The sequence below is a fragment of the Coregonus lavaretus genome, assembly GCF_964263955.1.
Source record: "Coregonus lavaretus genome assembly, chromosome: 26".
NCBI lineage: Eukaryota > Metazoa > Chordata > Actinopteri > Salmoniformes > Salmonidae > Coregonus > Coregonus lavaretus.
Window position 1 is genome coordinate 8,099,399 of NC_140013.1, and position 13,809 is coordinate 8,113,207.

The 13,809-nt window shown below is 43.8% G+C and overlaps 1 protein-coding gene across 1 annotated transcript in view; it reads left to right on the forward strand.

Annotated features, from left to right (window-relative positions):
* Positions 1-13,809, forward strand: part of LOC311102243 (serine/threonine-protein kinase D2-like) — a 45,893-nt gene that overhangs the window by 21,778 nt on the left and 10,306 nt on the right. The window contains exons 2-3 of the mRNA XM_084143506.1: positions 12,484-12,622; positions 13,333-13,464. Of these exons, the coding sequence (XP_083999632.1) occupies positions 12,484-12,622; positions 13,333-13,464 (271 nt within the window). The remainder of the gene's footprint in view (positions 1-12,483; positions 12,623-13,332; positions 13,465-13,809) is intronic.

Genomic DNA, 13,809 nt, shown 5'->3' on the forward strand with positions numbered 1-13,809 from the left:
TGTAAGTCTATGGAAGGGTTTGAGAACCATGAGCCTCCTAGGTTTTGTATTGAATTCAATGTACCCAGAGGAGGACGGAAAATAGCTGTCCTCCGGCTACACAATGGTGCTACCCTAGAGGGTGCTGTCTAGACTACTGTAGATCATCATTGCAAAACAGTGTGTTTTTATTAGTTATTTGGTGACGTGAATATATTTCGTATAGTTTTATCTTAAAATTATAACTTTTTTAATGTTTCACTATTTAACATTTTATGAAATTCACTCCGTAGGATGGTCCTCTCCTTCCTCCTCGAAGGAGCCTCCACTGCATTACAGCACAATGCCTATAGCCAAGTAGAGGGCAAACGTTAAAATCACATACTTAGGTTTAATATTACTATAACTTTATAATAAGCTAGTAGTCAATCATTTTGTATCCTACACATGTAGTCTCTGTTGCTCTGAAACGGGCCAGCTGTGTGTGCAGCCAGTCAGGCATTTAGGAGGCCCGAGCCTGTCTCTTCCTCTGTGTGTGTGTGTGTGTGGGGTAAGGCTGATAGTGAGGACGCAGGGGAATACTGCGCTCAGGGCTGTGACACAAACAGGAAGACTACAGTACACTCTCTACTAGCGAACTATCTAACTTCCTGGCTTCCAGAGAGTATTAGGCCTTAAGTCTAGACTTAGTTAGTAGGTTTGATTGGCCCTCTCCCTCTTGTGTTTTTCTCTCTCTCTCTCTCTCTCTTTTGCGTTTGTATTAACTTGGATGTCAGCAGTTCTGCAGAATAGACGACATTCCTGTCGTCTGTTTCATCCCTCCGTCACAGTGACCTCACGGGGTTAAGAATAGCCCATGCCCCGCTAACACTAAATGAGAAAGAAGAAATTCCAGCAATGAGCCAAGCTGTTGTCAGGTGCTAATAAGGTCTGCATGCTGACGTCTTTTACACCCCAGTCCCTGTGGCAACGCCTCGTTAAACACCTGTCCCAGTGGCAGCATGGTTCTCTTTCATGTCCTCTGTTAGGCCCCGTTCTAAACATGTCCCTGAACAGGGATGGACCCCACTCCACACAGGACTTTCCCCACTATGGAGGACTTTCCACTTTCCACCCTCTGTCTGTAGATACTCACACTCCCAGTGACGGGGTTTGGCATTGGTGGTTTATACTGTACAGTGTGTTCAGCTGAAAAACAAGACATGGCTGTCTAAACAATGGCTGTTGTTTGAGGAGGATGTATGTTCCTCTTACCTTTAGAAGAACAGGAGGACAAACCTATCGTGATACAGTGGGGAAAAAATGTATTTAGTCAGCCACCAATTGTGCAAGTTCTCCCACTTAAAAAGATGAGGCCTGTAATTTTCATCATAGGTACACGTCAACTATGACAGACAAAATGAGATTTTTTTTCTCCAGAAAATCACATTGTAGGATTTTTTATGAATTTATTTGCAAATTATGGTGGAAAATAAGTATTTGGTCAATAACAAAAGTTTCTCAATACTTTGTTATATACCCTTTGTTGGCAATGACACAGGTCAAAAGTTTTCTGTAAGTCTTCACAAGGTTTTCACACACTGTTGCTGGTATTTTGGCCCATTCCTCCATGCAGATCTCCTCTAGAGCAGTGATGTTTTGGGGCTGTCGCTGGGCAACACAGACTTTCAACTCCCTCCAAAGATTTTCTATGGGGTTGAGATCTGGAGACTGGCTAGGCCACTCTAGGACCTTGAAATGCTTCTTACGAAGCCACTCCTTCGTTGCCCGGGCGGTGTGTTTGGGATAATTGTCATGCTGAAAGACCCAGCCACGTTTCATTTTCAATGCCCTTGCTGATGGAAGGAGGTTTTCACTCAAAATCTCACGATACATGGCCCCATTCATTCTTTCCTTTACACGGATCAGTCGTCCTGGTCCCTTTGCAGAAAAACAGCCCCAAAGCATGATGTTTCCACCCCCATGCTTCACAGTAGGTATGGTGTTCTTTGGATGCAACTCAGCATTCTTTGTCCTCCAAACACTACGAGTTGAGTTTTTACCCAAAAGTTCTATTTTGGTTTCATCTGACCATATGACATTCTCCCAATCCTCTTCTGGATCATCCAAATGCACTCTAGCAAACTTCAGACGGGCCTGGACATGTACTGGCTTAAGCAGGGGGACACGTCTGGCACTGCAGGATTTGAGTCCCTGGCGGCGTAGTGTGTTACTGATGGTAGGCTTTGTTACTTTGGTCCCAGCTCTCTGCAGGTCATTCACTAGGTCCCCCCGTGTGGTTCTGGGATTTTTGCTCACCGTTCTTGTGATCATTTTGACCCCACGGGGTGAGATCTTGCGTGGAGTCCCAGATCGAGGGAGATTATCAGTGGTCTTGTATGTCTTCCATTTCCTAATAATTGCTCCCACAGTTGATTTCTTCAAACCAAGCTGCTTACCTATTGCAGATTCAGTCTTCCCAGCCTGGTGCAGGTCTACAATTTTGTTTCTGGTGTCCTTTGACAGCTCTTTGGTCTTGGCCATAGTGGAGTTTGGAGTGTGACTGTTTGAGGTTGTGGACAGGTGTCTTTTATACTGATAACAAGTTCAAACAGGTGCCATTAATACAGGTAACGAGTGGAGGACAGAGGAGCCTCTTAAAGAAGAAGTTACAGGTCTGTGAGAGCCAGAAATCTTGCTTGTTTGTAGGTGACCAAATACTTATTTTCCACCATAATTTGCAAATAAATTCATAAAAAATCCTACAATGTGATTTTCTAGATTTTTTTTTCTCAATTTGTCTGTCATAGTTGACGTGTACCTATGATGAAAATTACAGGCCTCTCATCTTTTTAAGTGGGAGAACTTGCACAATTGGTGGCTGACTAAATACATTTTTCCCCCACTGTAACTCTTCTGACTCTGTCGTAAAGCCATGTATGGTTATTGAAATATAGTACTGCGGAGCCTGTTCACAAGGCATGAGGTATGATGTTATTGGTCAAAGTTGTATAATATTTAGATAGAGGGAGGATAAAAGGGGTATTTCTGTGTCGCCACTTCTCCACCACGCTCAAACACTTCTCTCTGTGTGGTCATAGACACAGTTCTTCTTTCTCTGTGAGGTGATACTGTCCTTCTCTCTCTGTGAGGTCATAGACATGGTCCCCCCTCCCTCTCTCTCTCTCTCTCTCTCTCTCTCTCTCTCTCTCTCTCTCTCTCTCTCTCTCTCTCTCTCTCTCTCTCTCTCTCTCTCTCTCTCTCTCTCTCTCTCTCTCTCTCTCTCTCTCTCTCTCTCTCTCTCTCTCTCTCTGTCAGGTCATAGACCAGGGGTTCCCAAACGTTTTTCATCCACGACCCAATTTTGATATCTGAAAGCCAATGTTTACTTTTTTATTTGGGGATATGGCAGTCAATTGCAGAACATTGTAACAGTATTTCTGATTGTTTTCTCAGCTCACCATCACATACTTTTAATGTGGGGCTTTGACAGTCAATTGCAAATTAGTCTGACATAATGTATTTTATCTCACCACCACTAATGAGATGGGTGTGCTTGATGCATGTCCCGTTGGAGCTTCTCAGGGGGTGTGGTCAACAGTGCCCACCTCATATCTGCTGTCACATCCATCCTGGATCAATATTTAGTTTTATGGTGCTTTCAAGACAACTGGGAGCTCTGAAAAATACGAGGTCAAATCATGACGTCAGTGATCTTCAGGTCGGAAAGTCGGAGCTCTAGAAAGAGGCCAGAGTCCACGAGATGGAATTCCGAGTTGGACTGAAAATTGACCGCAAGGAGCCCAAACATATATAATATTTGCAGTAGCGATGCGTGGGTAAAATCACTGGGGAAACCAAGTCCCCCCTCCCCCCAAAAATGCCATATTACAACCTATGTGTTCTATAACCTGTTAATTAATATGCCTTGCGACTGTGATATATAGGCCTAAAGGCCGAAACAATAAGAAGACACAGTGGCAGAATAAATTCAACCACACCTTTGTTTTATCACAAAACCGGATAGCAACCTCTGTCCAGTGAAGTCCACAAAGCATATAACATGTACAATAACAGATAATTACATGACCAAGCAAGTTAATGTTTCCGCCATTTTCGGACCACTAAACAGCTATTGATTTAGAACCACAGACAATCAACATTTCAACATCATCAAATCACCTATGCTTAGTCTAATAAAGTGGCAACTAAAAGATACCAAAAACAATTTAGCCCAATCAACGTAAGCTAAATATGATGTGGCTGTCCATGGTTCTGATTTCTGTGTATGTGTGTGTGCGTGCGCATTTCAGCAAGTAGAAAACATGTTGACTCACCCTACTTATAGAGAAATGCCAATTCCATCCTCCTCTCTTTAATGTTAACGAAACGGTCTATCACTCTGTCATACAGTGCACGCTTTTATATTTTGTTGTCCTAGCCTACCTGGCTAAAATGCTTGCTCGCTAGCATAATTTCAATTCATGGGCAACGTTAGCTAGTTAACATTAGCCTTCTACATCTAGCTACGTATTGAACTTCCATCCTCTCAGGCCAGGGGCACAACAATGTATTAATTAATGGTTGGATCAGAATCGCCGTTATAATCATCGGCCAGTACGGAGAATTAAGTAAAACCACAAGTCCAAATCCCTATCTCCATCCATGGCTAATTTAGGAAATTGACAATTTTAGCTAGCTGGCTAGCTAGCCACTGGAGGACAACAACACAACAAGATGCAACAATTCAAGTTTTTCTGTCAATGATGCTCTCAATGGTGACGCCAAATCCAAGCTGGTTTCCCTTTACACATTATTTTGGTGCACCAGGACTATTCACATTTGAGCTCGCTCAGTTTAGCTCAATGCTGATTGGTAAATGTTTTATACTTTTTTTGTCAAGGGAGGACAGATGCTTGCTGGCTTCCCTTGCCTTCAATGCTACGGGTGGCAACAATGTCATACTTGTTTGAACCAGACAGCATCAGATAGATGGCCTACATGTAGAGAGACAGAGGGGCGCTGTTTCGCTCGCTCAGATGGTTTCTCCTGTGAGATACATTCAGTCTCTTACAAAATGAAGGAAAATTATGAAACACAGATAGTGGGCATCTGAAGCCTGGCTTCCCTTGGCATCCATGAATAAACGCCACTGAATATTTGACTAAAACATAGTAATTTCAAGCCTTTCAGATGGGACGTTAAAACGGGATTCCTGACTCTCTGTGCTCATTCAAAATCCCATGGCACTTATTGTAAGACGAGGGGTGTTCTTCCAGGTGTCTTTTCTCAATACCTCAGCACGATTAGAGGGAGTGAGCCTCTGACTGGAGACTAGGCAAGTCAGTTAAGAACAAATTCTTATTTACAATGACGGCCTACAAATATGTGGACCGTGTCGAAAGCATGCTGAGCTGCAGGGAGGAGGTGGTGGTGAGGTTAAAAAGCAGAACTCTGGGTTGGACCAGCCCCCTCTGCTCTGCGCTTCACACCTAGACAGGCTGTTTATAACTAGTAGTCTAACTCTGAAGCCCTCTGATACGTCTAGAAACGAAGCAGAGAGCGCTTCATGGGGCGGAAATGGATGTTGGTGGTGGCGGTGGTCAGGTATATTATTGTCATTGTGATATAGTTGACTCAGCCTGATTACTTGCTAGTGTGTATCAAGTGTGATAGAAGCAATACACTGAAATATATCTGCCCCTCTCTGATCCCTGTCAGGGATACCACTGTTATAATGTCGGGGAGTTGGGGTTTTGCCTCCCCTCATGTTGTTGTTTACTGTTACGGCTTTGTGTTTGACTGAGTGAACCCACATGAAAAAATACTTTTTTTTTTCTTCTCATACTGGCCCCCCGTGGGAATCGAACCCACAACCCTGCCGTTGTAAACGCCATGCTCTACCAACTGTGCTACACGGGACTACATACTGTAGTTTCACTTGATCATGTGTAGTACTTACTATAGAATTTAGTATTATACTGTAGAATACTACACTACACACTGTAGTTTCCCTTCATCATGTGTAGTACTTACTATAGAATGTTGTAGTATATTGTAGAATACTACAGTAGTATCTGTAAAAAAACACTGTAGCAAAAACGCTACACTTTACTACAGTATTTAATTTGAGTATACCCTGCCCATTCCCCTCCCCCATATCCCAATTATTGCCACCCATATGTGAGAAACCTGCACGCCAAGTATAGACAATATACTGTGTTCCCTACAGGTTATAGAAAAGAGAAGAAGCTCTGAATTGTCCATTCAGATCCCAGTTCTATCTAACTACAGGTTATGGAAAATGTGCTCTTTTAGCATTTCTACAGTAGGTTTCCTGAAGGAGAAAGCCTCCACTTCTATGTCAAATATAATAAACAGAAACACTATAGTAAATACTACAGTAATGTCTGCAAAAACACTACAGTGAATACTATAGTATTTATACCATAGTATACTATAGTATTTTTTTCATATGGGAATGAGCATAGTTGTGACATGGTTCTGACATGCCTCATTTCCCAACTGAATGTTTTTTTTCCAACACAATTTCATCCTATCATGTTCTACCATATGATCACATGGCCTTGTTATGTCTGGTCGATCCAAGACAGGAGAGAAAAAGAAAACGATTTAGGGCTTGATTAAATCCGTAGCGCATTGTAGCGCAATTGACATTTAAAGGCAATGTTCCTGCATTAGCGGAGACTGCATTCATGGTAAAAGCTGCACATGTCGTCTCAATCGGAAATGACCTTTTCATTTCAATCGCGCGATAACACGGATTGAATCAAACCGTTAGCCTCAAGAGAGAAAAGAAAGAAAGAGAGAGAGAGAAATAATTGAGAGACAAGATGTCGAGAAGCCAGGCCAGAATCAGGTCACTGTACTTGTGTTGTAACTTCCAATCATTCTTAGACTGTGCAGTAGGAGAAAGACCTCTCTGCCAGAGGCTAATGAATACAGCCTGGATCACATCAGATGACCAGGAGGTCATGTGATGGCGCTGTTCAAAGAAACAAGGAAGCAAATAAACAAACAAACAGATCGAGAGCAGCGCTGTGGAGCGGGCCATTAATGAAGCGTGACATCATTGTGTCTGAATAGAATATATTGTTCTCTGAGCTCACATTTCACTCTGAGACTTCTCCATGACACCCAGCCTATTCATTTGTGTGTACAGTGTGTGTGCGTGTGTGTGTACCCTTGACTTCACTATGTTTGTTTTGAGTGCTGACGTTTTATTTTTATTTTTTATGTGTGTGTATTTTCATTACTGGTGTTTGGACAATCTACCCTCTGCCTAAGATAAAGATTCTAGTCGTTATTGACAGTGTCAACATGGTGGACACATGGAGAAAGGGACAGTGTGCAGTCTGTAGGACATGTTCTGATGAGGTCTGACTGCAATAGGAACTACAATAGGGTCATCTCTCTCCCTTCTACTCTCTATGTGACTCAAAACAGAGTCCAGTCAGTGAGAATAGAATGAATATAGCCTTGTTCCAGATCCTGTACAATCGATTAAAGTGAGCTAAAATAAATCAAACTCTGCTTTTTTGTTGAGTGCTCCAACTCCTTTCTACCTCAAATTAGTCCTTTTGGAAGTTTTTCTTGGTAAGCCCTTCTCTTGTTTGAGATCTGTTTGTGCTTTTGCCTACTCCATTGTCATTGTCAAGTTGGCAATAGAGTTGGCAATACAGCAGAAACAGACTGGCACCCAGGCTAGAATGAATAGCCCACCCCAAGTAATCCTGGAGACTTTGATCATCTAACATCAAACCCAGCAGCAGCAGAGACCCTCCAGCCAGTATCCAGTCCAGCCAGAACTCCCTCCCCCCAGTCACAGCCAACAGCAACATGACTTCATCTGCTAATAGAAGGAATGAACCCACCTCGCTGGTGGACACATTTCTCCCCATGTTTGTTTGGCTTCTGAACGACAGGGCAGGAAGAGGTCAGAGCCAGCGGAGGAGGTACAGGGTAGTCACTATATGGCCATGCTAGAAATGACAAACGTGGCAATAGCATCATTGCTTATTAGCAACAACATGAGGTACTTTGTCTAGATTTACTGGGGTTAGAATGATAGAAAGGTTCTTAAAGTCCTGCCGTCCTGACGGATGGAGTTATGTCAGGTGTTTACCTTGGGCTGGGCAACTCTGCCTCTGAGCACTCTGGGTAGCTCATTCTAAAGCAGTAGAGGGAGAGCAGAGGATGACGGTGACGGAAAGAGCAGGGAGGAGAGAGGAGGCAGAATTGAGAGAGCGGAGGAGCCAGGCAAGAGGGGAGTCAAGCGAGAGTAGCGCATGAGAAAGTAGGAAAGGGGGAGGAAAAACAAAGGAGGAATATGGCAGGATAGAGAGCGGGAGAGGAGGGCCTCCATAATTTATCAGTCAGTCATAATGAAGGCCTTGGCCCGAGGAGGAGCAGGCGGGAAACCTAATCCTTGGCAACACAAAGACGCTGGCTAGAGATGTAGCCCTATCTCCAGGCAAACTAACTCCCTCAATCTGCCAACAGATATGATTGCACCCGCTCCCATTGTCTGAATACATACTGTACAAACACGCAAATAGATACTCAAATAACCTACATGCATTTAGATATAGACTGCTTGGAAGCTCAGTACACTATGCTGCCCATACACTATGCTAACCCAGATACTGGGAAAGAGAGAATGTGTTGTTACCCACACCACAAGTCACTCCACTGAAAAGGGAGGTTTGGTTATGTCATCTAGCCTAGGTGCCAGACTGTTAATGCATTAAACAATACTACATTGTTGCCTCGGCTTGTTTGGCCAACCAGATTGGCTAAAGCAGAAAGACACTGGCAGCCAGGCTAATAATATTATTATCATCCACATCAAGGCTAGGAGGCTAACAGAGCTACAGTGTGAGGAGGAGGCAGTGTTGAGAGCATTGGAAGCTGCTGAAGGCCTATATCTGCCTCAGTAGAAGCACAGTAATTTTCCTAGAACGCCTAGCAGGGCTTAGTGTGGATCGGCTGGGGTCTGTCTTCGGGTCAAGGGGGAAAGGTGGGGGGGGCAGTGGTTGTGGAGTCATTTGGCTGGTATAAATCTTTCTGTAGCGCTGGTCAACAGCAGCAGCATGGCAGGGTGTGGTGTGGTGTACTGGGATAGTGTGAGAGTGTGTTGTGATTAGGGCTACTACTGTGGTTTGGTTTGGGGTAGATGGACATTATGACCTCGAGTAGGTCTGTGGAGACAGAGTTCTGGTCTGGCCTATAGCAGGGTGTGGTGTTGACTAACAGAGTTGGAAGGTTAGTGTGGGAGTAGTAAGGATGGGGGGCCTTTGTGGTTCTGGGTATTGGGACAGGCCTGGTCTGGAGTGTGTCTCACTGTCTGTGTTGTTGACTCCTGTTCAGTAGCAGAAGTAGCAGACCGTGGTGGGCTACCAGTGTTGATGTTTGGCAGGGAGAAAAGCAAAGATCTTGGCCTCCCTCAAATGTGCTGTTATTGATTCCTCACTGGGTGAAAGAAAGATGGTGTGTTTGGTGAGCAGCAGAGACAGAAATAGAGGGACTGTGGGAGAGTGTACAGTGTGTACAGGAGGGAGTGTGTAATGTCAGTGTGTACAGGAGGGAGTGTGTAATGTCAGTGTGTACAGGAGGTTGCCTCTCTCTCGGCCCTCCATTTGCGTGTTTACGGCTCCGCCATATGCACAAGTGTCCCAAAACTGAGGGAGTGAAATTGATCGAGGGTGTACAGTAGGGGCTAGGTTGCAAGCTCCAGAGCGAAGTGCTATCCCAACACACACCGTGATGTGTTTAGAGTTGACGCAATTAATGCAAAAATAATGGAGAGGCCTGCGTGATTATATGATGATATTCCCCTCGCCAGTCTGGAAGTCAACCTCGGAGTGATAACGGAGGGCCCTCCGAGTGAGTTGGTAGGGGAGGGAGGGAGGGGAGGGAGGGAGGGAGGGAGGGAGGGAGGGAGGGAGGGAGAGAGAGAGAGAGAGAGAGAGAGAGAGAGAGAGAGAGAGAGAGAGAGAGAGAGAGAGAGAGAGAGAGAGAGAGAGAGGAGAGAGAGAGAGAGAGAGAGAGAGAGAGAGAGAGAGAGAGAGAGAGAGAGAGAGAGAGAGAGAGAGAGAGAGAGAGAGAGAGAGAGAGAGAGAGAGAGAGAGAGAGAGAGAGAGAGAGAGAAGAGAGAGAGAGAGAGAGAGAGAGAGAGAGAGAGAGAGAGAGAGAGAGAGAGAGAGAGAGAGAGAGAGAGAGAGAGAGAGAGAGAGAGAGAGAGAGAGAGGCGCTATGTCATAGGGCCTGCTTTCTCTTGACCAGTGTTCTGATGTTAGCTATGTCATGTTACAGTATGTAAGTTCCAGCATGTTGGCCTACTCTCCTCTCTTCTAGTAAATATACCTGTGCCACACCCTGTATGGGAGAGGTCACCACCTGGCTCTTATATATGACCCAGATATACCAACTCCCTTACTAACATTACCAGCATGCTGCATTGGATGCCACCATCAAGCCATCCTATTTCATAGGCCTATATACTGTATATGCCAACTGTTTTATACATGATCCTGGGTATTCTTGTGGTGCTGGATGAAGAGGTCATGTTCCTGCTCTGTTGACCCATGCCCTGTAACATGTATAGTGCTGCTGACCTGAACCAGACTATATTAACTATTCAGGAGCCCAGAGCTGTCCACGCAACCACTAGGTGACTTTGACTGACACTATCATAACTGCCAGGGGACTTTCTTGGAAGTCGTATGTGTGTGTGTGACAGGGGTATAGTGTTACCCTGTGGCTTTTTCAATGTGTTCTGTCTATCACTGGTCACTGGCCATACCCGTATAGCTCAGATTTGTTGTGTTAATCCAGGTTGGTAAATGGCCACAGTGTGTTCCTTTTTAGGGTGGGATTGGCGAGAGGTCTATGTGTGTGTGTTGTGTCTGACAGTGTTGAGTTGTTCCCATCAGCAGGCTTGGCTGTGCTGTTGTTATGCCTGATTGGATATGATATGGAGTTGTCTATTATCTATACTGTTGCCTAGTCACTTTGTCCCTAGCTATATGTACATAGCAACCTCAAGTACCTCCAACCAATGCACATGGTCTCAGCTCTGGTATTCTCTGTATTTAGCATGTTATTTTGACTCGTTATTGTTATTCATTATTCACTGTGTATTTATTCCTTGTGTCACAATTTCTCTATATATATTTTTTAAACTTTATCTCTAACTCTGGAAAAAGTAAACATTTCACTGGTAGTCTACACCTGTTGTTTATGAAGCATGTGACAAATAAAATTAGATTAGATTTGATTGTTGCTTCTCAGTTCTGTTGCTCAGGGAAGTGTCATCTTAACACTGATGCCCAGTCAGCTGTGAATTTGATTTGACACCTGCCCACTCTGATGCTTTCATTTTGCACCATTTAGAATGTATTTTTTTCAAACTCTCTATCAATACATTTTAACTGCTTGATAACTGAACTATTATATTGTATTAGATACAGTGAGGTCTGAAATTATTGACATAGCCCTTAGACATGCTAACCTCTCACCGTTACCAATAGCAGGGGAGGTTAGCATGTCTTAGAGGTATGATCTTTGACTCTCTGAAACCTTCTCACTCATCATTATTCACGATTCATTCAGGATTATCTGTAATTATGGTGGCATCCACATGAATGTAGAAGCGTTAAGAAATATATTATATTCTTATTTACAATAAAAGTGACTCCAAAATGACACAATACATTATTTACCATTCATTTCTATTGGGCACAAAGTAATCTGAAAACACAACCAAAACGAACTGCAAATGCATCCAGCAAGGTATTTCTCTAAGCAATTATATTAGTATCAAATAATATATTTCCCACATTTTGTTGAGCATACAAAATAGCACATGATTTTTTATTTTTTATTTAATATAGTCATTATTGCTCATCTTTATCAAGGGTGTGAATCATTTTGGAGCCCACTGTGTATGTATGTGTTTGCCATGTGACCAGCATGGTTTTCTCAGAATACTGTGTGTGTGTGTGTGAGAGCCACATACACAACAGGAAACAGTAAATTACCCCCCCCCCCCCTTCCTCCTAACAGTTGCCAGGTGTTTGTATGCGTGCCTGCGTGCATAGGCCTATTCATGTGTGTGTGTGTGTGCGTGCCCCCCCCCCCTTCTCCTTGTGCCATCCTTCCGTAATGCTTCAGTAAGTGAGCAGAGTTTTCCACTGGGGGCACACCTGCAGCCTGTCATTATGCAAATATACTTGCCTTAGTGTTTTGTCAGCATTTATTTAACATCTCACCAACTTTGGTGACACCATAAGGCAATTCCATAGACTACACATCATGTGTCTCTTCTCACTCTCACATGCATTATGATGGTACAGCAGTGTCTCCGGGATTACGTTGATTTTAGAGATGGTGAAATTATCAAAAATATATTAATTAGGTATTAATCTATTCTCTCTCTCTCTCTCTCCCCCGCTCTCTCTCCCCCTCTCTCTGTCTCTGTGTGTGTCTGTCTGTCTGTTGTAGTTCCCAGAGTGTGGCTTCTATGGCATCTATGACAAGATCCTGCTATTTAAACATGACACAGGCACCAACAACATCCTGCAGCTGGTCAAGGCTACCCAGGACATCCAGGAGGGAGACCTGGTGGAGGTGGTTCTCTCTGGTGGGTAGCAGTCTCTCATCTACTTCTGCTCTCTTTTCATCCACCCATCCTCTTCTCCCTTACTCATCCTTTCATCCACCTATCCTCATCTTCCTGCTCCCCTCCTCTTTTTCTCTCTGGTCCTCTCATCCTCTTATTCCTCCTAACCCTCTCTGTTCCTATCCCTCGCATCCTTATGTTATTGAACACTAAATAGAGCCACAGGAAACATGCATAACACCTTGCACTCAACACCATGTGTGTTTGGACAATTTGGCTCTATACTCCAGCATTTTGGATTTGGGCCAAGCATAATCTGAAACACAACCAAAACAAACTGCAAATGCATCCATTTGCAGAGTCACAAGCTTTGTGTAATCATTGTGTGCAGGGAATATAGGACCAAATTCAAAAATGTTGACTACTTTTGAAATGTTTGACTACACTATAAGTGAATTTGTCCAAATACTGATGACTTCTGCAAATGGGGGACTAGATACAAACAGAGCTTTCATTTCTAACCGGATAAACAAATGTGTGAAAATACCCTCAAATAAAAGGTGACATTCTGTAATGTTGCCTCATATGAAACATTTGATCTCAACTCCAAAATGCTGGAGTATAAAGCATATTCACAGACAGTATATCATTGCTAAAGTGATTGACAGATTGATACCCTGGTTGATACCCAGACTGACTGTTGTGTTTCTCTGTGTGTTGTCTGTTTGCAGCTGCTGCCACCTTTGAGGATTTCCAGATCCGGCCTCATGCACTGAATGTCCACTCGTACCGCGCCCCAGCCTTCTGTGACCACTGTGGAGAGATGCTGTTTGGACTGGTCAGACAGGGCCTCAAATGTGATGGTACGAGAGACAGAGAGAGAGAGAGGGGCGGGGGGGGGGTGGTTGTTCTGCCGGCCTGATAAGTATTTTGTCTGAAGAAGGGCATTGGTTTATATTTAAATTACGCTCTTATCCAGAGCGACTTAAAGTTAGGGCATTCATCTCAAGATTCATCGCTAGGTGGGAAAACCACATATGTCAGTGATAGTAAGTACATTTTCTCTCAATAAAGTAGCTATCTGCAAAGTCATTTCCCCTTTGTGTGTGAGCTCAACTCCCCAACTCCTCCCCCTTCCTTTCTCTCTCTCTCGCTCTCTCTCTCTCTCTCTCTCTCTCTCTCTCTCTCTCTCTCTCTCTCTCTCTCTC